This window comes from Gadus macrocephalus, chromosome 19 (genome assembly GCF_031168955.1).
Source record: "Gadus macrocephalus chromosome 19, ASM3116895v1".
Classification (NCBI taxonomy): Eukaryota; Metazoa; Chordata; class Actinopteri; order Gadiformes; family Gadidae; genus Gadus; species Gadus macrocephalus.
Genome location: NC_082400.1, coordinates 10,174,426 through 10,195,722, shown reverse-complemented (window position 1 = coordinate 10,195,722; position 21,297 = coordinate 10,174,426). Strand labels below are relative to the sequence as shown.

The window sequence follows — 21,297 nt, the reverse complement described above, 5'->3', positions numbered from 1 at the left end:
AGAAAGTATGCTCCTGCACCAACTATTGTCTACTCTACAATCAATGTGGTCACATTAACCTCGAATTCTTTTTAACATTACACAATGTAATGGAACGAATGTAATGTGCTAAACTACTCGTTCTTTTTCGTGTCTTCTAGGTTACTTTGAATACAGAACAGTGGACCATGTCAAAGGTTTAATATATACACTTGTAAACTATTTTCCACACTGGATACTGGCAATGAGTAAACCTTGTAGTTACCGTGTGTGTGTGTGTGTGTGTGTGTGTGTGTGTGTGTGTGTGTGTGTGTGTGTGTGTGTGTGTGTGTGTGTGTGTGTGTGTTAGATCAAGCATATCTGCAATGAAGATACAAATTAGAGTAGATTATAACTAGTAATAAATTAACTGGAGCTAACTGAAGTCTCCAATCCATCCAGTTTAAATGCTATCCTTCTCGTGTGGACTAATAACTGATATTTTAAGGGAGGGTTGACTACTTGGATCCACCAACAAACATATTTTTTATTTTATTTGAGTCTATTATTGTAATATACTTCTTAATATGGTGTCATACTTATTTTAACTTAAACAAACCAGTAATGGATATGTGGTTGAGTAGCCAATTGGCTGTTCTTCAATCAACAATCAAATATGAGATTAGATTTGTTTACAGTCCCTATATAAACAGAAAAACTTCAGACGATCAATGCAGCCAAGAAAACATTGAAATGGACGACACCGTGTCCGAGCTGATGGCGTGTATGTTGTGTATGGAGTGGATGTAGCGTAAATGTCCCCCCGACGCCCCCCCAAGAAAACAGAACTCCACCCTGAAACAACACACAGTGGGTTCGTTAAAGTGGCAAGTGTCCACTGCCTCAGAAATCTTTAACCTTCTCCTCCTGGGACTAACGTAATCATCCCACCAACACTGCAGCAACACCGCAGGAGCCTGCGATAAACCTTCACCGGCTCTGTGGTTGGATCATACAATGGAGCACATAGCTGATTAGACGGAAAGGGTTAACGGTTAGAGCGGAATTTCACTAATTATGGAGTGGCCGTAGAGAAAGGGAGAGGCGCTTAGAGTTTGAAAAAAGGAAGGGAGAAACATTGAAGGAGAAACATTGAAGGAGAAACAATGAATGAATTAAAGTGTGAAGGAAGGGGAGGAGGCTGGGAGATAAGGGAAAAAGGGAGGAGATAAGCGGAAAGGAGAAAAGCAAAAGGGTGGGAAAGGAGAATGGAGGGGTTTGCCACCCGAAGGCCACGAGGTAGCCTGTGGAGAAAAAAATACAGATAAGCTGAAGGGGTCAAGGTGAACCACAGACTGGGAATAATATTATTATACTGGGGCCCATTGATGTTACATGATCTGAAAGGGTTGTGGAGATGTGTGTAAGAAATACATACAAACTTTCTGTTTTCTCTCAGGAAAAACAATCTGAAATGTTTATTGCTATGTAATAATGCTTTCCTCTCAAACAACAGAATAGAACAATGGAGAGAACTTCAAAAAGCTTATTTCCCCCCCAAAGTGACATAAAGAACAAATGCCCGTCTCTCACATGAGTATTTACAGGAACATAACATAAATAACAAAAAAAAACACTACTTTAAGGGCAAGGCTCAAAACCACTGAAACGTGTGCCTCATCGTTGGTAGCCCGGTAGGCTACAACAGATCCACTCCTCGTGGTGGGAGCCTTGAACACAAACATATCAGTTACAATAAATAAATGAACAATTCTAACTTTTTTTCTTCTTTTCACACGTATACTTCGGTACATAGTCACGCAGCCAACCAGTGGCCTACCCCGAACGGTCTAGAAGACAACTACGTGACCTGTAGTGAACCAGCAGGCAGGTCTGTAGCATCGCTTCAAAACATAAGGCTATGATGACTAGAGAATCCCTTCATTCCAAAAATGACAATGTCTTTTTCCTCTCAAAAAGACCTGAAAGGGTTGTGTTTTGTCTGTCCTTGACAAAATCGAACGCAACAGGATTGTTTTTTCTATTTCACTTCCAAAATATTATCAGGATGGAAGAGAGGGGAATTCTTTGGGAGTCATGTTTCACGTTTAAATATCTGTTTATTCTGAATAGTATGTATACTATGTAAATTATATGCAGCTACTCTAACTTCCTTCATATCAGTGCTAGTGCTTATACAAATATATTCTTTTTTTTTTAACATATAAAGTAAAATAAATTGCTTCAACTATGATCAATAAAATAACTCATCTCTACATTTTATAGGACTTCGGCATCACAGCATACATAGGAGGAACAAACATTAAAATAAAGACATGCTATCGGCATCAACATCGGAGCCTGCCTTCACCCATCAGAGAAGCTACACAATCGTCTTCCCTTTGTCGTTTCTCTTCGGCCCGTATTGAGGTGCTGGCCTACTCGCCTGTTTTTCATACAGTCCAATAGAGCTTATTCACCTAGCAGCCTGGTTGCCAAGGTAAACCTGGAATCTAGAAGGTTAGCATTCTGAATGCTACCTGGGTGAGACAATGGATTGCACAGCTAAAAGCAGTGCATTGAGTTTTCACAGTTACACCTAAGATTGGAGATGGGTAAGGAACCCAAATGGTTGCTAGGTGAATGAGGTCTATAGTCTGCTTTTACCTTCTGACCACGGCTTTACTCACATAAATAAAAATGACAGTCTCCTCCAGAACCCCAACTGTCTGGAATATTCTAGACTCCAGCCTTCCTTCTGGATGTGAGGTCATAGCTACAGTGATTTCAGATCACCACTTCAGGAGCCATCTATTAAGAAAATAAATTGTACAGTTGAATCGTTAGGTTTCACTTGTGAATTTAGGCCACAGTGACACACAACGCTATAGGTGTCAATGTAGCCGTGCTACACGTTTGTGGAAATCGTCTTAAAATGCCATGTGCTACAGTACAACACCTTATTCAGAGCCTGCTTTGGCCCAGAACAGAACAGTTTTGGTCGTCCTTTCAAAATAAGAGCTTGCTACCTCCTTCAAAATAAAAACATCTGCAACGTTAATTCAATAAATAAATAAGTTAAAGCATACACAAACTTAAAGTGTGAGGTCACGACGCAACTGTGACATGGAACTGTAGAGAGAACTCGCTGGACGAAGAGCTTGAAAGCAACCGAATTATGTTTCGGTACAGGTCACAATCCAGTCATTTCGTTCATCCTCAAACAAACATCCAACGCGAGACTCAACTTGAAATAGAAATCAAAAAAAAGGGGTGACATCATGCAGTGGTAATGGAAGCATTGTACAGTGGTCCAACATTTTGCGCAACGTTAACTCAAGCAATCCCCCCCCCCCCCCCCCCCCAAGGTCAAGGCGTCGATAGGGAGCTGAGGCTGTGTGGTGGGGTGGTGGTGGGGATGTGCCAGAGGGAGTGTGTGTTGATAGAGAGATCCGTATGAGGGCTGGCGTCATGTCAAATTCCAGCTGCGTCCTTGAATTTAGAATGAGAGCGTTCCCAAGGAACGGCGAAGATGTGGAAAAATTATCTAATCAAATAAATACATCAAAACAAACAATGTAAATCAAATGCACCATAAATAGGTAAAAACCAACATTGCACAGAATAAATAGAACAGTGGTTTACGATTAAATGACTGTTTTGCAATGAGATCAGGGTTGAGCTGACGTTACCACCTTCTGGTAAGATGTCCAAAGCCCATTCTTGGCTTGTTTCGTCACAAGCCGTGGGAACCGCTTTGGACCTATTCATATTACAGTCTAATGTTTCACTTAAACTGTGGTTCAGTGTTAATAATGCCCTCCTAGATATCGCACCAAGCTGACTCCCTAGCAGTGGATTCCCTTGGTCTCATCGATGAGCTGTACTCTACGTTGTCACGGACAACAGCAAAAGACAATTTGCATATGCATAAACAGAAAATGCATTAAAATAAATCAAAATACATAGTTTGTTGCGCCATATGTTTCGAAACTTACTAGGCGGGGTTGCCCACGCCGTCTAATTTTCAAAGAATAAATAAATGAATTCAAACAAACAAACCCTAAACAAACAAATGGAGGTCCATTGGAACACTTCCAAGCTGTGAAAATATCAGCTTTCATCAACAACAATCCATATTTTTCATGAACAGAAACCCCCAAAAGATTTAAAATAACTCAACCCAACGCAACACTCTGGGTAACCGGTGGAGTGAGGCTTGCGTGATCCCCCTTAGGTCCTCAGAACGATCACCATGGAAACACACGACAATAGCGGAAATCTAATTTTCTGTTTTTGGTCCATTTGACCCGACCCACAGCACAATCTCGCCAAAGGGAAAAACAACAAGAAAACCCCTCTTCAGATCTGCATAGGGTATGTACACGTCTGGGGGGGTGCAGCGGCGCCCGCCCCAACGCTCTGGGGGGGCGGGCGGGGGGGAGGAGAGGTCATGCAGGGGGCAAGATGGAGGGGAGGTCCTCTCCATCCATCATGAGGTCAGGTCAAAGATCAGGAACGTACGTGTGTGTGTGTGTGTGTGTGTGTGTGTGTGTGTGTGTGTGTGTGTGTGTGTGTGTGTGTGTGTGTGTGTGTGTGTGTGTGTGTGTGTGTGTGTGTGTGTGTGTGTGTGTGTGTAATAATGTAATATTCACAGAGTGGCCCCTCCCCGGGGGGGGGGGGGGGGGGGGGTCACGTCGCTAAATAGTGCTCTCGGTGTGTGCGTGGCTGATGGTGTGCACGTGGGCGTAGGGGTGGCTGGGCTTGCGCGCCGTGCCGGCCCCCACGCCCACTGCCGCGGGGGGCCCGCTGCAGTTCTGGTGCTCGCCGAGCAGCGTGGTGGTCTCGCCCGGCGGGGCCACGTGCTCCGGGCGCGGCGGGGAGGAGGCGGGGAGCGGCGGGGGCGGGGGCGAGGGCGAGGGTTTGGAGAGCTGGTCGCCCCCCGGCGCCGTGGTCGCCGCGGTGACCAGCGGCGTCTGGGCCAGCGGGGGGGCGTGGTGGGCGTGGGGGAGGTGGTGGTGGTGGTGGGGGTCCCTCGGGGAGGAGGAGGAGGGGGGGGCGACGGTGAGGGGGAGGGGGTGCTTGGGCGTGGGGGAGGACCTCCGGGAGACGGTCGGGGGGGTGGAGCGGGCGGAGGCGGGCGGGGCGGGCTGGGACAGGGCGGGCGGGCGCGGGGCGGGCGGGGTCGCCAGGGGGATGGAGGCGCGGGGGGCCGGGGGGCTGATGGGGGGCAGGGAGAAGGAGGTGTCCAGGCGGGGGTGGCCAGCCTCGGGGGTCTGGGGGCTGCTGTCCAGCCGGGAGGCCAGCAGGCCGTTCTGGTACTGGGCCCGCGTGATCTGGAGAGGGGGGGGGGCATTAGATCACAATCACAATAACACACAATAACACACAGAGCTGTTGAAGGGAACCCAGACCCCCGTGGAGCTAGTCCCGCCCCACCATCAGAATCACACACGCCTGCTGGCGCCCTTCCCATCTACCCCCCCTGGTAGACCCCTCTGGTTTTATTAGGGGCGAGGCAAGCCAGCATGTTTGATTGACGGGCGTCGCATTTCACAGCTTGTAACGCCCCACTCAACAACTTATTATAGATGGAAAGTTAAGTTAACGATATTAATTAAGGTAGAGAACGGCATCAGCACGGCCAGGGTTAGAGGTCTGACTCTAATTGGGGCTACTGATCCATGGCAACAATGTTGGCAGTCACGGTATAGCAAGACCCTTGCAAGTAATAGTGTCCGCCAAGAGAGCATACAGTGACATAAACCTGTAACATTCATATAACACCAGATAAGGTTTGATCAGAAATGGCATTTCAATTTCCGAAGGAGAAAGAGTTTATCGTAGGTCAAAGCTTACATGGCGAAACTGAGTCAAACTCTTTTTGGATGGAAATGAACAACAAAATACCCACAAACCCCCTCTGCATTAGACACCTCAGATCAGACAGCACACAGCATGCCTCCATCATGATATGAGCTACGAGCGCCCCCGGTGGTACCTTGACGAACTGCAGGTCGGTGAGGGCGCGGACGCAGAAGTCGGGCGTGTACTGGAAGGGCGTGCCGGGGAGCTGGGAGTTGCTGCCGCCCACGGAGCCCGGGGCGTCTGGAGCGCGCTCAGTACAGCTCAGGGAGGCGGAGCGGTTCAGACCGCCGGCGTGAGACGGAGAGCGGAACTCTGGGAGATTTAGAATCATGAGGACGTCAGTAGTGTGACCAATGGTTTGACTGCAGACAGACAGACAAGACCCTCTCACACACACACACAGCGAGGCAGACAGACCGGCAGACACAAAGACACACAAAACAGACTGAGAGACCGGCAGACGCACGCACACAAATGGCATGCGTGAAGACGGACAGACAGCCACGCGCAAAACATACGGCGTGCAATCATCACATGGACATAAACACGTACACAATACCGATTTCAGAACGGGACAGATTTCGGAAATCAGAGTCAGGAGGGACATGACGACACAGCAGGAGATGAGTCGGTGAAATGGAGAAGAGAGACAAGAGCGAGCGGGCAGAGAGAAGACGACCACAAGTCCACAAACAAGCTCACGTGCACTGTGCGGCTCACGTGCACTGTGTGGCTCACGTGCACTGTGTGGCTCACGTGCACTGTGTGGCTCACGTGCACTGTGCGGCGCATGACGTGGACCATGCTCCGCCACATGCGCCCTCAGACACGGAGGTCAGCGGTGTGTTGCGTTACGTGTGAGTGATGGTGGGAGGGGGGGCTCTGACGTCATACAGGGGAACCCAACGCCGCGTGTTAGCGCGGTAGCACTGCATGGTTAAAGGTATACCGCTGGGAGTCCAGGGTCTACCCCTACGCTACGTTCATTGAAGCAATGGACGGCGCTGGTTAGAGTCTGTTTGTCTTGAGTCAAGTTTTATGGAGGTTGTTGTGGTTTGAGGCGGCGTAGCGAGTAGAGGTAATTTGAGGATAAAAAGGTGATGTTAACCAAAGGTCTATGGTCCGACCGCCAACATAAATATATAAGGTTTAGTGATAAATACACACGACATCGGACCATAGATCCAGGGCTGAATGGAAAGTGTGAGTTGGTTGCAGGGCGATTACATTAGAGATGAGAGGTGAGGGGGCACGGTTAAGCCTAATCCAGCAAGTTAACTAGTCTCTTAGGTCTGAGCCCCGACTGTGACGCACTCAAAGAGTCCTGAGAGTCTTCCAGTAACCCAGCCAATCAGGGCATGACATGTCGCCGACCTACCCAGAGAAGGAGGAGCTACAATGTGTGGTCAAGTGATTCACCTACCACGAAAAGGGTGTTGTCCATGAAGGCCAGTGCTTGATAGTGCTTCCTTTTGTAAATATTAGTGTGATATTGTGTCCAGTGTGTTTTTTAATTATGCCACATTTCTCAAAGATGCCGGCAGCTAGACCGCATTGGGGATCATTCTAGCACATTTTCCCTGAGTCTAAATAAATTCAATAAATCCAATGAAACAACACGAACCAGACAGTTTCCAAAACATTAGAGAAATAATGAAAACGTAAAAATGACTTTAAAAGGCTAATTTCATTCATTTTCATTCCGAATAATTGCTGCTCCCTGACTAAATGCAGGCTGCTACTTGCTGGAGCGGGACTTTTAAGATGATGGCGGGCGGGGGGAAATAAAGGGGAGAAATGGGGGTTTAGTGAGAAGGCTTAAAAAATCCCTCCCCTCGGATTGACCCACGCAAGGTCATTACCTGGGAAACGGGAGAACACAGAAAACCTCTTAAGAGAGAGGCGTCTCGGAGGGGGGGACGCCACTGAGGGGGAGAGAGGGGGGGTGACAGCTGCGAGAGGGAGTGGGAGAGAGAGAGAGAGAGAGAGAGAGAGAGACATGCCCTTGTTTAATTGAATTATTCACTCGAGCATTCTGCATTTTTGAATAATAGCTGTGATATCATCTTCAACACCTGGGGGCGGTAAAGTGCGCTAGATCGTTGGGTTAACCCTCAAATGATTCTCCGGCAGATCCAGTGGTACCAGGCTCGGGCCATTCTGAGAGAAACCGCAGCTATTTTCTCAAGGAAAGGTCTAATTGATTCCCTTTTATTAAAAAGAAATTCCCTTTACCTTTTTTGCATTAATTTAAAGCCGTTTTGTACAAATTATGCATCCATTTGGGTGTTCACAGGCTTTTTGAAAGAGTGAACAGCTGATCAGTAAAAGTAACAGTATTCTCATTTAAATAGTACTTATAACAATATCACGTTTGGTTGGCCGGTGGAGATGGAGGAGGAGGGTTCTCAGTGTTAATAGTGTGTTTTGTGTATGAATTCTCTTCAGGTGTGGAACCTAAAATCATGGACTGAGGTGTCACACATTCAGGGGATTCATTTGGCCTGTGTATGTTTTAAGGACGGTTACTTGGCATTTGCTAATCAGACAAGTAACCCTTGTTTCACAATTAACTTTGACATTGATGCGACATTGCACACGAACACATTGAACTGCATGATGTTCACAGAAACAGCACAGGAAGACAATCAGCTGAGAGAGAAAACAATTAAATACACAGAAATATAGATTAACAAAACAGTCAGGTGTACAAGGTAAGGGACCAATCCCTTATTGAGGCATTCATGTGAAAACAACAATAACACCAGGTCGAAGCAGCCATAGCTAAACCCCACCACTAGGTGCTGCAAGTGTATTTTATTTCCCTATACGTGCATGGACTAGGGCCAATAAATTCATCATGCTACCGCTCAACAACAGAATTATTATGGGGTACCCAAAATCCTTTAACCGTAAGAGTTTATTCGAAGCCCAAAAAACAAAGCCTGTGTGTGTGTGTGTGTGTGTGTGTGTGTGTGTGTGTGTGTGTGTGTGTGTGTGTGTGTGTGTGTGTGTGTGTGTGTGTGTGTGTGTGTGTGTGTGTGTGTGTGTGTGTGTGTGTGCTCACCCAAGGATGGGGTACTCAGGGCCATGACCCCATAAAAGGAGAACGGTCCGGTTTCAAACTTCATGTTCTCATGCCCCGCCTCCACCTCCACACGTCCCTGGAAACCACAGAAGAAGAGCTCAATCATTCCTACTGAACCATACTCAGACTTGCAGATTTAGCTTCATCTCGACTGCATCTACGTACTCCTTAACGACATGTCATTAAGGAGCAGGCCTTGCTCAAGGACACCTGCGGGTGGGACATTAGGGTTCAAACACACAACCTTTCCTCACTCCTTAGCGAAGTCACCAATACCCAAGGCACACCAAAAGTACACCATCGTAACACCACTTCAATTATAATTAGACACATGATGAATAAGTCCTTACAATATGTTATTATAATAAACAGATTGGCTAGCGATCCGGAAGCAAGCCATTAAGGAGAAGCTTGCGTTAAGCCGTCGTTTGCAGAAATGCAAATGTACGGAAGAACTGGGCGAGCCAGGAGTGGAGTCCCTCAGGGTTGGGGGTTTGAGTCCCACTGGAGCCACTGTAAAGGCCTGATTATGGTTCCACGTTGACGCAATTCAAGACCCATTACGTCCTTGCGTACCCTCCTTGCGTCTGCCGCAAGGGCCTGACGTGCGCCTCCCAAAAATGGTAACCTTGCGTCTAGGCGACACAGCAGCAGGGGCTGTGATTGGTCCGCTCACTAGAACCAGACGCAGAACCAAAACAGGTTCACGACTGCGTCGAGGCGTCTACGTTGTCATTGCGTTGTGTCGTCGTGGAACCATATCTAAGCCTTCAGCCTTTAGGGTGGATGAGACCAATCTGGACTCGAGAAGACCATCTTGCACTTAATGCTGCAGTGTTTAATAAAATATCTCTTGGGGCTGGTTGGATGCATCTACACATCGATGCACACCGTATACAGTACAGCCTCAACGCAGAGGTCTTGTGGTCTCCTCAGGTAACCAAACGACTTGGGAGTCTCATACATATTACATCTCAGGAGCTCTCACAGGCACAGGCGCTCTCTCTCTCTCTCTCTCTCTCTCTCTCTCTCTCTCTCTCTCTCTCTCTCTCTCTCTCTCTCTCTCTCTCTCTCTCTCTCTCTCTCTCTCTCTCTCTCTCTCTCTCTCTCTCTCTCTCTCTCTCTCTCTCTCTCTCTCTCTCTCTCTCTCTCTCTCTCTCTCTCTCTCCTCTCTCTCTCTCTCTCTCTCTCTCGGTGTCACCGGTGCTAGGTCAAATCACCTCATCCTGGTGTCCCTCGCGGACACACACACACACACACACGGAATTGGATCGGCGACTCTCTGGTTACTGGTAGGGTGTTAACGGTTATTTTATCCATACCTCAGGTGTCAGCCACGACGCCTCCAAACACAACGCGCTAAGCGGCTCACAACATCGAGTTAACAACTGTTTAACCACTTATTTGCAATTTTGCACTGGTTCACGTATTACCGTGCTTTGAGTAACAACTTCATACAGGTCACCGAATCACTTGGTGGACCAGTACAAAACAATCCTACATGGGAACCTATTCACTCTCCATGGTTCTGGTCTTAAACTGGTTTCCAGGCAGTTCAAATCATGGCTAAATTCATCTCCATTTTTCACAGGTGAACTTGTGGACCGTTGCCTGAAATCCAGTCCCCATTAAGTTTCTGTCTGTCCGCCAGGGCAGACGCTAAGGGGGGTGTGATTGTGTGAAAGTCATTCACACCAAAGCCTATTATTACTAAGCAGGCATGACGGTCAAGATGTACTAAGAGTCATGTGGATAATTGCAAAGGAAGCGGGGTAGAACAATTTGTGTGTCTGTGCGTGCGTCATATTTACACGATTTTTCTAATCCCCACAAAAGTCAACGTCAAAACAAAGTACACAACTCATGTTCTGCGCCTTTACTTTGAAGTGCGCCCTGGGCGTACCTGCAGGATGAGGATGAAGTAGTCTACGGGCCGGCCCCGCTGGTACACAAAGTGGTGCGGCGAGCGCTTGTCGCTGTCGTTGAACTTGACCTCCTGGATGACGTCGGGGTGACGCAGGATCCTCAGCAGCACCTTCTCCGTCACCAGGAAGGGGCTGAACAGACTGACCTCTGGAGGGACAGAGGGAAGGAAGGATACAGTACGAGACGTCGCCAATGGGTGTTGATGGGAAATGTGTGGATCAAAGAGACACACATTTCCCATCGTCTTTTACAACGACTTGAAACCGTAACAGTAATACACTGGCCATGAAAGATACCACATCGGACATAGAAATGCAGAGGAGTATTACATTCAAATGGCTACATATTATGTGGTTGAAGACATTTCCTCCATCTCTGATGGCCTCTCACGCTCACACGCCTTGAACCAATGTGCATCCAACTAATAACACACAGAAGAGGAACGGATTGAGGCTCCTTTCATCAACCCAAGCTGCTGCATGAGAGGAATCCTAGTAGACACCACTGATCTTATACACTTCCCTCCCATCGTATTGCAGCTTCGTACGACCTACACAGAGACCAAGCATGGAGGAGAAACAGCCTCCAAGACTTGATGGACGACCAACACGCACGCATTAAAAATGTAATCCCAACCTTCCACTTGATGCGTAACATCCTAGTGTGCCTACGCTAGAGCGAGGCCCAGCCGGACCTGTGAGCACACATGACGCTGCGCTGCCATTGAGCCGACCTCTGGCCGTCTCTCTGCGGCAGACCGCTCTGATGCTAGCTGACGGGGGATCACGTGCCGAGGCCTCAGGGCCGGCAGGTTGCCGCTGCCCCCGTCTCCGAGCACCACTCAGAGCCGTCATGGACGCCAACGCGGCATGAACGCAAAAACCTCCTCTCTGATGTTTATTGTGTAGTCGTTTAGGTTTTAGGAGGGGCTTTTCTTTTTTCTTTTTGCATTTTTATGCACCTCACTTTGGTTGCTGCGTTCAGGACTGAGCCTGTATGGTACGCACTCTACCCGGTGGGAGACTGGGGCACCCCCTAGGGGGGGCTTGTAACCCACGTGATATTGCGTGATATCAGGTTGTCAAGGAGAAGGGTATTTTGTTCAGAAATGCAGAATAGATGTGGTGTGAACAATAAGGGGGGGGTAGGGCTCTGATCGTTTTGGCTCGGTACTTAAAGAACCAAACTCCTTCACCACTCTGCCCTTACACTAAGAAGCAAAAAGGAAGCTGCTTTGAAGTCCTGAAAAGAAAAGCCTGGCTAAGGATCTGACATGGCAGTGGGAGGCCATTTATTATGCAAACGGAAGATTCGGGACTGAATAGACGTACTTCTGACTGCTGAAATGCACAGTTCATCTGGTACGGTCTGAACGTGGTTTAAAGAGGCGACATTGGAATATAAAAACTATGATTGCTCATTCAGATCAAGACCCTGTTGTATGTTCTCTAGCTAAAGGTTTCCACAGGCAACCCCAAACTAATAATTCAGTCAACAGTGGTCAGCTGTTGGGCAAACAGCAGGAGCCTCGGCCCACCACATGCAGAGCACATATTTGTTGAGATTATATTGAACCCTTATTTATCCAGGTAGGAAACAAAGAGGGCAGCACCACACAAATTTAAATCAGCAAGTTAGACTAGATCAGTCAGTTTGAACTCTTTTAAATCAGGAAGTGAGACAAGATCAGTCAGTTTGAACTCTTTAAAAATTAGCAAGTTGGACTAAATCAGTCAAATTTAAGAATTTTTTGCAGCTGATTCAAGGAAAGAAAAATGCCCATCTCAGTCCTTACACGGGGAACAGACCGTTGGAGCCCATTGTGTGGAGAACAGTCCGTGATGACCTTGGCGTTTTGACACAGTAGAGCACAAGTAAGAGGAAGCAAGCCAAGCCGGGACATCAAACCCAACAGTGCCTGCGCCCTGACAGTGACAGCCCCCCTGGGTTCTCATAGAAAGTGCAATGGGGCGTAAGAAGTGTACAGACTGTAAAAAAAGTCTTAAACCACAGTGATGTGATAGCGAGAGAGCCCGTTCATATTGGGCAGTGGCATTCCGGTAGAGAAAATCACCACGGCATAACAAGGGTAAAGAAAAACAGTGGCAGACGTCGGGTGTCTCTTGTTTCGTATGTCATATTCAGGACGGGATTGTTGATCAATGTGAATACTCAGATGCATACTGTATTTATATATATATATATTTATACAACGGGGGGCCTAAATCCAGCGATCTGATTGGTTCATAACTGTTGAACGTACACATAACTGCTATGACGGCCGATCATTTTGTGAAAGTTTGGACATCACTCAGCGCCTGGAAGTAGAAACAGTTACAAAGTAAAACATATGTTGAATGATGGAGAGGGTGTAAATGTTGTTACTCCGGGAGTGAGCAAGGCGATGGAGAGTCTAACGAAAGCTTAGGCACACGGCGAGTGAACTGCTCCATAGGATAAATTGCCGGCGAACCGCTCTAGCCGAGCCTTCTCTCGGAGGGATGCTAAAGTGTGTTGCATAGCGACCGTTGTGCATTTGGAAGACAGCCAGGAGGGACTACTTTTTTGTATTCTTTAATAAAACGGCTACTTTGACTTTCTTGGTTTCTTTTTAAATGTAGTGTGTCTATGACTTTCGTTTTGCCATAATAGTAACCGTTGTATAAAAGCAATAGATCACTTCAGTCAGTGGTATGTGCTCATTAAACCACTGTGAAGGTCCACAGTGGTATAATGAGCACATACCACAGCCTGTCGTGATCTATTGCTTAAATATATCAGTGGCTTTTTGGTGCCTTTATGGAAAAGGGGGAAACGATATTGTTGTATTGCCTGCATTCTGAGCGCACTACCGGGTCGAGCCACCGGCCTCCCCGAGGTATTTATATCTGGCAACCAGGTCAATAACCCAGTCCATGTTAATGTGACCATGTCATCCTGACCAGTCAAAACATTGGGAAGATGGAAGGAAGCGTTCCAGAGTTGCAGAACACCGGTCTAAAATACTAACTAAACTTACTCATAAGCAGTTTGCAAGAAACCAATGGCTTGGGCAACAGAGGTTGAGAAGATAATACTAGAGTTGGCCGAATAAAGATATAATTTATCATTTGAATTATTCAGACAAGAGGTTATTAATATATGGGGGGAATACCCAGGGGGCCCGGGACTGATCCTTGGGGAACTCCCTTGATAACAGGAAAAAATAAAGAAGTGGACCCAGCTAATTGCCACTATGGATTCTATCACAAAGGTAATTACTAATTAGAAAACCATGTTAGTGCCTCTAAGGACAGGTTAATGATGCAGAGCCTTTGCAGAAGGAAAAGGTGAACAACAATGTCAAACTTTCCTATTGTCCAGATCTTTATTCATATAATATCCACTTTAGTAAAGAAGTAATAATAGGCCTAATGTACTGTTTATCCAAAGGCAGATTGAAATTCAAATAATCAGGTGACTGACATTTTGACATTTTCTTTTTAATTGCTTAGGATTTAGGATTGCTTAGGAAACTGTATTTGTTTATTTAATTATTATTTATAAATACGTGTTATTTTGATTTGCTGTATTTTATGAGGAGTAGTTATTGCATTTTTATGTCTTAATGAGAAAAGTGAAGCGATTAGGAAGCTGTCTAAAATGAGCTAATCTGACCCTACTTTTGACTTCCTCACTTCGGCTCAGGAGAACCAGCGGGTGAAACCGCCCTTGACTCTGAATTTGGGGAAGGGAACATGATTGTTAATAAAATATATAAAGCTACTCTAAGGGCCGCCAGGCCAGTTCTCAATCCCCGAGAGTTAAATATGGTTCCTGTCATGGTGAGCAGTTCATGAAGAAAGGCTTAAGCACAGTGTGTGTTTAAAATATCTTAAGAAGAATACTGCCAAGTAACTGTCGCTATGGCGCACAGTTACTTGGATAATTGTCAAATATTCCTTAGATACATAGATGCCTTTCATCCCATAAGGTAGAAAAACACACATGATTAGAGAAACCCTTGTGAGTTTTGAAGAGATCCTTGAAAGTAAAAATCATCGAGACTGGGGAAAATCTCATACCCATACTTCACCTTCAAACCCAGCATGCTTGACCTTCAAGATACATGGTCATGCAATGGACTGGTGTGGTCAGAGAAAGCATCTATGATATCACTTCACTGCACTAGAGGCACGAGGCATGCATGCAAATGGGGACGTAATGAAAAGAAGAGACAGCCCAGCAGCACCAGGATGTAGCGCTGAATAAGATGCCAGGTACACGTTGCAAGAAAAACGATGAAAAAATATCTTACGTCTGATTCTAAGACTCTCACAGGAAAAGAGAGAGTGAAGACATGTAAGAGAGACGCCAATGTTGCACGCCAGAGACAGACCGAGGCAGAGAGGAAAAATTGAATCCTTCATCCCAGCAGAAGCCCATTCACAGTTGTCACATGTCTTATTATCAAAGCCCGGGTAAGATGTTTGGCAAGATGTTGTTCTTCAAACTGCACTCTATACACTTGAGAGTGATGGAGAGTGCCAGAGAGAGAAGCAGAGAACAGAGAAGACAGAGCGCACCACTCTGCTGGCGACGGAAAGGCTTTACTATTTTGCATTTATTTGACCATTGATATCCAGCAATCGATGCGGCCGTCAGGGAGTCTGCGAGCTACGTTTTAGTGCGTTCTTACTTTCCAGACATTACACTCCTTCACTATGCCTTCCAGGTTTGAAAAAACAAGCCACAAATCAACTCCAAATAAACAGAATCTCAATCGTAATGCAAGACTTTGAACCGAGTTGTAACAACTGGACCAAGGTTTAAAATAAGGGATGCCAAAGAAAAGGTTGGCAATCTTCAATGAATTGAACAAACGGATCAACAAATCACAATCCAAAAAAACGAAAGAAACTGATCTACGAAAAGAACGGACCGTTCAACAAATCAAACAAATCAATAACTGAATCAAACAAACTGAAATCAAGGAATCAAGCAAATAGATCAATGCGCTGAACTGATTAAACCCAAACCCCAACCCCGACAGCTCAGGGCATAGACAACATAGCCAGGGCATCCACGTTGCCCCTGGGCAAAGGAAGAGGATCTCTGCTCTGGACCACTGAGCGGACTCTCAGCCAGATCTGTGTGAGTGTGCAGAGGGATTGAAGCACCACAGCCTGGGTCTCAGCGCCTACCTGTGGCCAGGAACCGGTGAGCCGCCAGCATCAGCTGGGGGGAGATCTTCACCTGGCTGTCCCCATCGTTCTTGAACGCCGAGAAGTCCCTCTTGTTCTTGTTGGGATCCACCTTCTTCCGGTTCTTGTTGTCGGCTGGGTGGGAGAGGAAGACCAAATAAGGGTAGCCATTAAAACTATGTTTACACACGTTTCATATTGAGACGCGGGTTTTTTTTCCCCGATAAATGCCGACTCACTGTAAAGATCGGATTCATCCAGGATCTCTGATTTGATGATCTCCTCGATGACGTCCTCCAAGGTGACCAATCCCAGCACCTCGTAGAAGGGATCTCCCTCCCCCTCGTTGTTCACCTTCTGGACGATGGCCAGGTGGGACTTACCTGGGGACAGGACAGAGCATCACATGGTTACTAGTGTTCACCCTGAACGACCTGCGCCCAGTCATTATGAATGAAAGTTTGCAGGTTACAAAAAATAATGACACCAAAGCAAAAAAAGGTTCTTGGTGCAATTCCCCGATATCCTATACCTGTAAGCATCCCTGAGCAAGCATAACATGATACCTGCTCATGAATGACATGTTTATAGAAAAGTGCCAGGCTAAATGATTAAAAATCATAAAAAGTAAATGGAGCTTTTTAATGCTTTGCTAGATCATATTAGAGATCATATATAAATATATAATGCATGGTAGAAATACTCTTTATAAGTACATGAAATAATATATCATATCTCCCTATATCAACGCAAGGAGAGCTGAACGCCTAATAGCAGCCATGCTTCAGGAAGGGAGGTCACATACTGGTTAAATGTTATTCTTAAGATGCAGCCGCTACAAAAGACAGAAGCAAATTGGTTTAAAAGAAACGACCATCTCATGTGCTTCACCACTAGTTAACACATCCACAGTAGACGGAACGATTAGGTTTGTCAGCGCAGATTTAGCTTGTCCAACAGAACGGACAGCAGGAGCCAGAAGTCTTATTATAGAGCAGACTGCACTAAGCTGTGGAGTAAAGAAATAGAGGGAGCTGGGAGAAAAGCTGATAAGAGAGATAGAGGGATTTGGCTAAGTTAAGGAAAAAAATAATGAATAGATAAGGCTGACATGTGTTATAATAGGCAATGAACCATCATATATCAGATTATACGAGTGCTGTTTTTAGAAGTTCATCTTGTAAAAAAAAAATAATGCTTTAATCTAAAATTCCAATATCTTAAGAAATGTTGGTGTGACTTAATTCTGTAATATATGATTGCAATTTTTACAACGCGTATATAAATAGCCTACTATAAAAGGAATCCAACCTTTCAAATTCTAATCAGTCATAAATAACAATTCAAAGTAACGTCATTTTCAAACTGAACTGGGTATTGTGAAGGAGATCAAAATCCCATTGATTCAGTCCTCACTTTGAGCCCCGCACATTCCAGTTAAAACCTTCCAATATTAGGATGATCAAAACATTCTCATCTGAGGGCCTTCAGGCAGCAGTAGCGGCCATCGGTGAGGCACCTGCGTCCCTCCCCCGCCCACCCCCCCCCCCCCCCCCTCCCCCCCCCCACACCGCCAGGCAGTAAGACAACACACAGAGCGGAGGAGCTGTCTCACCCACAACGTCCACAACAAAACAGCCCCAGCGCCTATCATCACTTGCTGTCAAGGTCGCCTGTCCAAGGTCGGGCGGGCCCCGCCCTGGCGGACCGGAGCGACCATCATCCCCGCCCCATTCATAAAACATGTGTGGAGGAGTGCAAATATTGATACAGGTGGAACAGCGCCCATCCCCATGAGGTGAAAGTAGCTCAGGCGGTTAGAGCAGGTTGGCACGCAACTGATAGTTCGATGCCCGGCTCCTCCTAGCTGAGTGCCGAGGTGTCCCTGAGCAAGGCACCGAGCCCTAACTGCTCCCGACGAGCTGGCTGTCACCTTCCAATGGCCGACACCGCCGTCGGTGTGTGAATGTGTGTGTGAATGGGTGAATGTTAGGCGATATTGTAAAGCTCGTTGGATAAGAGCGCTATATAAATGCAGTCCGTTTACCATTTACCCATGACCGGGGGGGGTATGATCAGCCACCGCGAACGGCAGCGGGTACGACACAACAACAACTCTAACGACCGCTCTGACGGCGGCGGGACGGTGGACTGCGGTCCGACTTCAGGAGACGACCCGTGGGCTGTTAGATGTGTTGGGTTATCTGGAAGAGAGGTGTCGCCTCAAAATGTGAGCAGGGCTAATCAGGTAGCCCGAGACGGGTGCCATCCAGCCAGCGTAGGATGTCGGTCACCCGCGGTGTCACGTTTTTCTCCCCCCCCCCCCCCCCCACCCTCCCTCCCTCCCTCCCTCCCAACCTCCTCCCTCCCTCCCTCCCTCCCTCCCTCCCTCCCTCCCTCCCTCCCACCCACCCGCTCCCTCCATCCCTCCTCCTCTCCTCCTCCTCCGCTAATGGAGGAAAAGTAGGGTGGGATGTTCCACTTATCAATAAAGTGATCGATCAGCATCCTGTGGGAGGGGCTTGACCGTTGACAGTCCGGCAGAGGGAAAGGCTGGGAATAAACACAGGCTGACATCACTCACAGAGATATGCAGGTCAGGGCCTCTTGCTCAGGTATGCCTGCAGGTAGACTGTGGAAATTGGGGATCGACGACAATCGTGTGTGTGTGTGTGTGTGTGTGTGTGTGTGTGTGTGTGTGTGTGTGTGTGTGTGTGTGTGTGTGTGTGTGTGTGTGTGTGTGTGTGTGTGTGTGTGTGTGTGTGTGTGTGTGTGTGTGTGTGTGTGTGTGTGTGTGGTTAGGTCTAACTCCCAGTCATACCAAGACAAGACAAGTTCGCCAGGAACTGTGGATCAGAGACACACACTACCCTTCACGCACACCCACCCACACACCAACACACACACACACTTCCCCCGCCACTCCACCTTTCTTGAACTCCTCCAGCATGGCGTCCAGCTTGGTGTCGTGGAACACAAAGTGCACCGGGTGGTTGTAGAACTTGGTGATGGTCTTCAGCGTGGTGCAGTCGTCGGGGTCCACGAAGGCCAGGTCCTTGACGTACAGGATGTCCACGATGTTGGAGCGCTCGCCGTCGAACACGGGGATGCGCGTGTAGCCGCTCTCCATCACCTCCGACATGGTGTCAAAGTCCAGCACGGCGTCCGACACCATCATGAAGCAGTCCCCGATGGGCGTCATCACGTCCTCCACCGTCTTGTTGCGCAGCTCGAGCGCCCCCTGGATCATGTTCATCTCCTCGCGCACCAGGTCGTTGTACGGCTCCGTCACCTTCAGCATGCCCACCAGCTTCTCCCGGTTGTACACCGTGCCGATCTCCTGGCCCAGCAGCACGTCCAGTAGCTTGCTGACGGGGAAGCTCAGCGGGAAGGTGACCAGCATGAAGAACTTGGTCACCATGATGGTGTTGGCGCCCACCGCCAGCCCGTGGCGCGAGCACAGCGCCTGCGGAACGATCTCGCCGAAGATGACGATGCCCACCGTGGACGCCACCACGGCGCCCAGGCCCGAGCCGATGAGGTCGTCCAGCAGGATGGTCAGGGTGGTGTTGACCAGCACGTTGCCCAGCAGCAGGGAGCACAGCAGGTAGTTGCCCTTGCTGCGGATGGGCTCGATCTTGCGGGCGTACTTCTTCTCCTTCTCGGTGCCGCAGCTCTGCACGATGCGCAGCTCCATGGGGTCAAGGGCCATGAGGCCCAGGTTCAGCCCGCTGAACATGCCCGACAGCACCAAAAGGCAGCACAGCAGGATGCACTGGAACCACATGGGCAGCAGGGACTTCTTCGCCTCCACCACCAGGAAGCGGCCGTCGCTGTCCCCGAACAGCACCCAGCGGCTGCCGTCCACGCTGCGCACGCATAGCGCGTACTCCTTCCGCGGCTCGCTCTTGCGGAGCGGCTTCACGTTGATGCTGAGCACGCCGGTGGTCCCGCGACCACTGACGTTCATGAACGTGCCCACGCTGATATCCTTGGTAAAGTCGGCGCAAGTCCTGTTCGCGGGGTCCATCCCGAGCGACATGTCATGAGGGGAGCCGCCCCCCTCCTCCTCGTCGTCCTCATTCGCGAGCTCCGTGAAGCGGATTTGCGTCCAGGTGTCCGAGTGTAAGTGCACTCCGTAGAAACGGAGCTGGACGGTACTCTCCTCCGTTACCTGGATGACCCCGCCGTCCGTGGTGCCGCTCGGTTTGTCGCTTTTCTCCAGCCGCATACCAAGCACGTGCGTGCCGCTGCCGCCGGCGCCGCCGCCCGCGGCTGGCCCCGTCTCGGTCCTCCCTCCGACCGCACTCCATAGAAAGATCATCAAAGTCAGAACATACCCTTGCTGCCCGCTCCACTCTGTCGCCATGTTTGTTTCACTCTTTGGCGACCTGGGAGTTGACGTCATTTACTCATGGCTCGCGGCTCCACCCCTCTGCTTTAGTCCTATTACCGTCGGCCAAACGTCGACAGGTACAAAAGTCAACACGCGGTGCGGGTTTGTGTGAGTATACCGCCTGTTAAAGCGCCGCGGGCAATGGCCGGTGATAGCAATCCGTTAATCCGCGGCACAAGCCCGTTATATGCGTGGTGGCGTACGTGAACCCTTGCAAGCCTACTGACTGACTGAGTTGCGTTCATTTGAAGGCGAGCCCGGATAAAATAACAACTATTAGCATATCTAATGTTCCTCACAGTAGGCGACCCCGCATCCTCCTGTCCCGTGGCGCTGCGCGTGAACTTCGTGCACAAACGTGTCTTCCTAATCGTACGTCACACGCTTCTGACAGCCCCTGAGCAATGCGGCAGCGCGAGCTTCACTGCTGCTGTGGTGATGGTGGTGGTGGTGGTGGTGGTGGTGGTGGCCAGCGGTTTCCCCCTCTCCCAGCCCCAGCAGTACAGCAGCAGCCCGACCCAGCTGTTATGTAAAGGCACATGGCGGCATCGCTGTGCACCCCCAATCCCCCTCCCCCCTTCTCTCCTCCTGCACCACCACCTCATCACCTGCACCTCTCTCGCTCTCTCTCTCTCTCTCTCTCTCTCTCTCTCTCTCTCTCTCTCTCTCTCTCTCTCTCTCTCTCTCTCTCTCTCTCTCTCTCTCTCTCTCTCTCTCTCTCTCTCTCTCTCTCTCTCTCTCTCTCTCTCTCTCTCGCCCTCTCTCTCTCGCTCTCTCTTTCTTTCTCTCTCTCTCTCTGGCACTGCGCCGCGTGCCTGAATGCAGGGGCGCCGCGTCGCACGAGCTGCAGGGTGAAGGCGGCTCGAGCTGAGTCAGCA

General features: G+C 48.5%; 1 protein-coding gene across 1 annotated transcript; it reads right to left on the bottom strand.

Annotated features, from left to right (window-relative positions):
* Positions 1-1,421: 1,421 nt before the first annotated feature.
* On the bottom strand, positions 1,422-21,225 carry LOC132448026 (metal transporter CNNM4). Its single transcript, XM_060039088.1, has 9 exons — positions 18,952-21,225; positions 16,263-16,406; positions 16,024-16,158; positions 10,818-10,987; positions 8,894-8,990; positions 7,689-7,778; positions 5,960-6,138; positions 5,022-5,294; positions 1,422-4,934 (listed from the first exon to the last, which is right to left on the bottom strand). The coding sequence occupies exons 1-9, from the start codon at positions 20,429-20,431 to the stop codon at positions 4,659-4,661; spliced, it is 2,844 nt and encodes a 947-aa protein (XP_059895071.1). The 5' UTR covers positions 20,432-21,225; the 3' UTR covers positions 1,422-4,658.
* Between the last annotated feature and the right edge of the window lie 72 nt (positions 21,226-21,297).

Bases quoted from the DNA above. Each gene is read 5' to 3' on its own strand.
- LOC132448026 (XM_060039088.1), bottom strand. From the start codon at position 20,431: ATGACGTCAACTCCCAGGTCGCCAAAGAGTGAAACAAACATGGCGACA. The intron at 8,991-10,817 runs GTACGCCCAGGG...TGTGGTTTCCAG, and splicing joins ACTTCATCCTCATCCTGCAG to GGACGTGTGGAGGTGGAGGC. The intron at 6,139-7,688 runs GTAATGACCTTG...TAAATCTCCCAG, and splicing joins TGTGTTCTCCCGTTTCCCAG to AGTTCCGCTCTCCGTCTCAC.